This window comes from Temnothorax nylanderi, unplaced genomic scaffold (genome assembly GCF_030848795.1).
Source record: "Temnothorax nylanderi isolate EJ_2023f unplaced genomic scaffold, tnyl_v1.0 TNYL_tig0085_pilon, whole genome shotgun sequence".
Lineage (NCBI taxonomy): Eukaryota > Metazoa > Arthropoda > Insecta > Hymenoptera > Formicidae > Temnothorax > Temnothorax nylanderi.
In genome coordinates this window covers 107,829-111,559 of record NW_027249147.1, presented here as the reverse complement: position 1 = coordinate 111,559, position 3,731 = coordinate 107,829, and the positions used below count along the sequence as shown (strand labels likewise).

General features: G+C 41.7%; 2 protein-coding genes across 2 annotated transcripts; one reads left to right on the top strand and one right to left on the bottom strand.

The window, feature by feature from the left end:
* Positions 1 to 1,067: 1,067 nt before the first annotated feature.
* LOC139774716 (dynein axonemal light chain 1) lies at positions 1,068 to 1,688 on the top strand. Its single transcript, XM_071710146.1, has 3 exons — positions 1,068 to 1,102; positions 1,187 to 1,576; positions 1,670 to 1,688. Exons 1-3 carry the CDS (start codon positions 1,068 to 1,070, stop codon positions 1,686 to 1,688), a joined length of 444 nt encoding a protein of 147 aa, XP_071566247.1.
* A 35-nt stretch (positions 1,689 to 1,723) lies between these two features.
* Positions 1,724 to 3,727, bottom strand: Zpr1 (zinc finger protein Zpr1). Its single transcript, XM_071710096.1, has 3 exons — positions 3,389 to 3,727; positions 2,622 to 3,294; positions 1,724 to 2,426 (listed from the first exon to the last, which is right to left on the bottom strand). Exons 1-3 carry the CDS (start codon positions 3,512 to 3,514, stop codon positions 1,891 to 1,893), a joined length of 1,335 nt encoding a protein of 444 aa, XP_071566197.1. The 5' UTR covers positions 3,515 to 3,727; the 3' UTR covers positions 1,724 to 1,890.
* Positions 3,728 to 3,731: the final 4 nt, after the last annotated feature.

Sequence of the window (3,731 nt, the reverse complement as noted above, 5' to 3'; positions counted from 1 at the left end):
GGGCTACGCGCGATTACGAATCCGATGCACGCGAGCGTCGCGAGCGAGTCCGAGCGATCGAGCCACGGCCAGCCGCGCGTGTCGGCGTGCACTCGTGGACCAGCGAGCCGAGAGCCGACGCGCGTCCGCGACGCCTATTGGCCGGATCGGACAGCGGACTCCGGACTCCGGGCCCTCGGGGGGGTCGCGGACGTTTATCGGCGATTGTCCGCGGCCCCCCACGAAAACAAACTCGGAATTTCGAATTGGCGCTCGATCTCGCGTGGATCATAAACGCCGAAGATTTTGTCTCACGACGACACTGATTATGCGCGATAAAAACGTTAATTGAAAACTTGCCATTAGCCCCCATTTCAAGCTCTTCTTTCGTTTCCCTAATCCTGCCAATTTTAATTCCCGTTGAGATTAAAGTGATGTATGATGTTAAATGTGTTTTCTTTACGATTTAATGCGGCAGCTCTACCGCTCTTTTGAATTTTGTCCATTTTGTATTTTTTTTGACGCCACGAAACAATCTTGGTAAGATGGACGCCAAAGCGACGAAATTACTGCCGAGCGCGGGAAGTTTTGAAAACGTGATCGTTCGCGCGCGATCCTGAGTACAGAATCTTGTATATCGTTCCTGTAAAACTGTAACGTTGTAGCATCACTAGCATCTCGGTTCATGAAAGAATGTACTTTACAAAAAGTATACTTGGCGCGTGACGCTATATCGCTGCTCTTGATATATCTTCATGTTTATTTCTTTATCTAACTTCCGAGAATTGCGATATGTTTCATCGATATGTTCGTGCATGTTTATAATTCGTCGACACTTAATTAATCTCATTAAAGTTAAGATTAATGTGTACAATTATTGGGAGGATTTAACCCCTTAAGAATTATGGTAATAGATTTTAAATAATTACACAATTAAATTTTTTTCCTTGGAAATAAAATCTAAAAATATATAGGCTAAAGCGACAACGTGCAAAGAAGCCATTCAGAGATGGGAAGAGAAAACGGGACTGGTCGCGAGCGAGCAAAAAGAGATAATTTTATCCTTCCAGTGGCCTCCGATTGAGAGAATGGATAATAGTTTGGCAGCGTTAATTAACGTCGAGTTTGTTTTTAACGAATTAACAATAACGTGAAAGATTTATATAGATCATGCATCGATTAAATTATTTCTTTAAAATATTCCTAGGAAGTTATCCTTATCGACAAATGTAATAGAAAAGATCAGCGGTATTAATTCGCTGAAATACCTGAGGATCTTGTCTCTGAGCAGAAACAATATCAAAACGTTCTCGGGATTGGAGGCGATTGGTGACCATCTAGAAGAGTTGTGGATATCTTATAACTTGATTGAAAAGATCAAAGGTGTCAATGCTCTCAAAGCGCTCAAGGTTTTGTACATGGGCAACAATCTGGTGAAAGATTGGGCGGAATTTAATCGCCTGCAGGAGATACCTAATCTTCAAGATTTGTTATTCATTAACAATCCTATATGCGAGAACATGGACGCGGAATCGTGGCGCGCGCAAGTTGTCAGGCGATTGCCCGGGTTGAAAAAACTCGATGCGATACCAGTCGTGTATGCTACGCGTTCTTTAATATTTTTTATATATGTATGCTATGCCGCTTTGTGTAGGTCATATTTAAAGAAAGGTTTCTTCCCCTCTTTCAGGCACGCAGGCGAAGATTAAACTATTAAAGGACTATTAAAAATAGAGATTATCAATTGGAGTAGATTTGCGCGTTGCAAATAAAAATTTATATTTACAAGATGAGTTATTTCAACAATAAAATTGTTATAAAAACAATAATAGCTTAGAATGTTTCTAGCTATTCTTATATATAATGCTATTTGTACTGTAACGATATTTATTTCTCTATTTTAGTAGACACCTAATAATTTTCGACTTTTATGTCGTTGAGACCAAGTTCTTCATTTTGCTCGAAACTTCTATCGTACTTCGTGATCTTTAATCTATCGTCGAGTCCATCGTCGGAAAGACTTTGCACGTAGCTATTTCCGGCTGGATCATCTAAAATTAAGGTCACTTTTCTTTGACCATCCAAAACTTCCCCTAACCGTGCGATAAACGTGTTCATCCTGTTCACGGTTTCTGAATCACTACTATCTCCGGTGAAAGTTATCGACGAAGACAACTGTTCTTTCATCGCTGCTACGATCCCTTCGACGGTCGTGAATCGACCACCCAAAATGGCTGGACCGACCTCTAACTCGAGCTCGGGTATCTCCATGTCGCAGGTTTCGGATTTCAGGAGATCGCGGCTGAAGTCTTCCTTGCCTGTTATCGTCACTTCTATTCTGACTCCTTGAGGCTCGATCCCGCCGCCGCTTTTCACCTCGTTAGTTCTATGGCCACAAGACTCGCATAGCGTGGCCATTATAATAACCTCTTTAAAATGTGGTATATCTTAATATTACATTAAGGAAAAAATTCACATTTTTGCAATTAAAGATATTTCCAAGTACTAGCTAACAACAAGTAATAAAACATTTCTTTAATAGCGTAATATATTAAGATTCATTCTTTTATCTTCTCAACTTTCATATTAGAATCTTAATATTTAATAAAAATTTAATCTAGTCACGTATAATTAAAGGATACTTGTCAGTTTCATATTTGTCTCGCAAGGACTGTTGCAGTCTGGACAATTGGTACGAATAGAGTGCACCTCACCCTCAATTTCCTCCAAAGGATATTCCCCTTCCTGTATGGGATTGAGTAAAACATCTTCATTATCAGAATAAATCCCTAACGTATGATTCTGCTCTGTCGTTCTCTTGAAATATGTTATAGTACACTGGTTATCTTTGATCGGTGCTTTTGGATTCCCCACATGACAGTTTCCTGAAATATCTTCAAAGATGACAGTAAATGGTTCATCTAATATCTTCAACGCGCGTAATTTGCTAATAAATATATCTATCTCGATTGCGGTGTCTGGAAATTCTTCTTGACGCCTGGGCTGATCCTGCTCCAACGCGCTAATGCTCCTCTCGATTATCCCTTCCACGGTCGTGATCTCTCCTTTCTGGGACTGCGCGGGGATCTCAAAATCCAAGTGAGGTATACGAATGCTGGTGTAGTCAGATTTAACCACTTGGCGATCCAGATCCTGCGGCGTTGCAACTTGCAGCGTTATCTTGATCCCCTTCTCCGCTATCTTACCGCCACTCTGGATCTCGTTATTCCGATAGCCGCAGTGCTCGCACTCGAAGGACATGAGCACCACATCCTTGTAGTGTGGGATTTTCGTCAACAGCAACCGGGTAATCCCCTTTCAAGAGTAAAACATCGGTCAGAGAACAACGCACGTTCTAATGAGAAACACTTTCAGGCTCGAAATTAATTAATGCGAGGGGTTTACTTACGTTCTTGCCGCACTCCATGCACAAGCTCTCGATCTCCGTGATTTCCGGCTCCAGATCATTAGCGGACAGTTCGCAAAAGATCGGCTCGCTTCTCTCATTTTCCGTCCGTTCTCTACCGGATGCCATTTTTTGAGGGGGTTAGGTTACTCCAACTGGGTATGGAGTAGGAAGGCGCCTTTAATCCTGCCCTTGGATTATCTAACCCAAAAGATTCTTAAATCATGTACACTCCTAAATCGCTTTATTAATCTTCTTGACGAAATTGAATATGACTTTCATCTCAGCGGATGCCATTTCTTCACTTCGAGGTTAGGTTCGTCGCACGTGCGTACTGCGTATATCG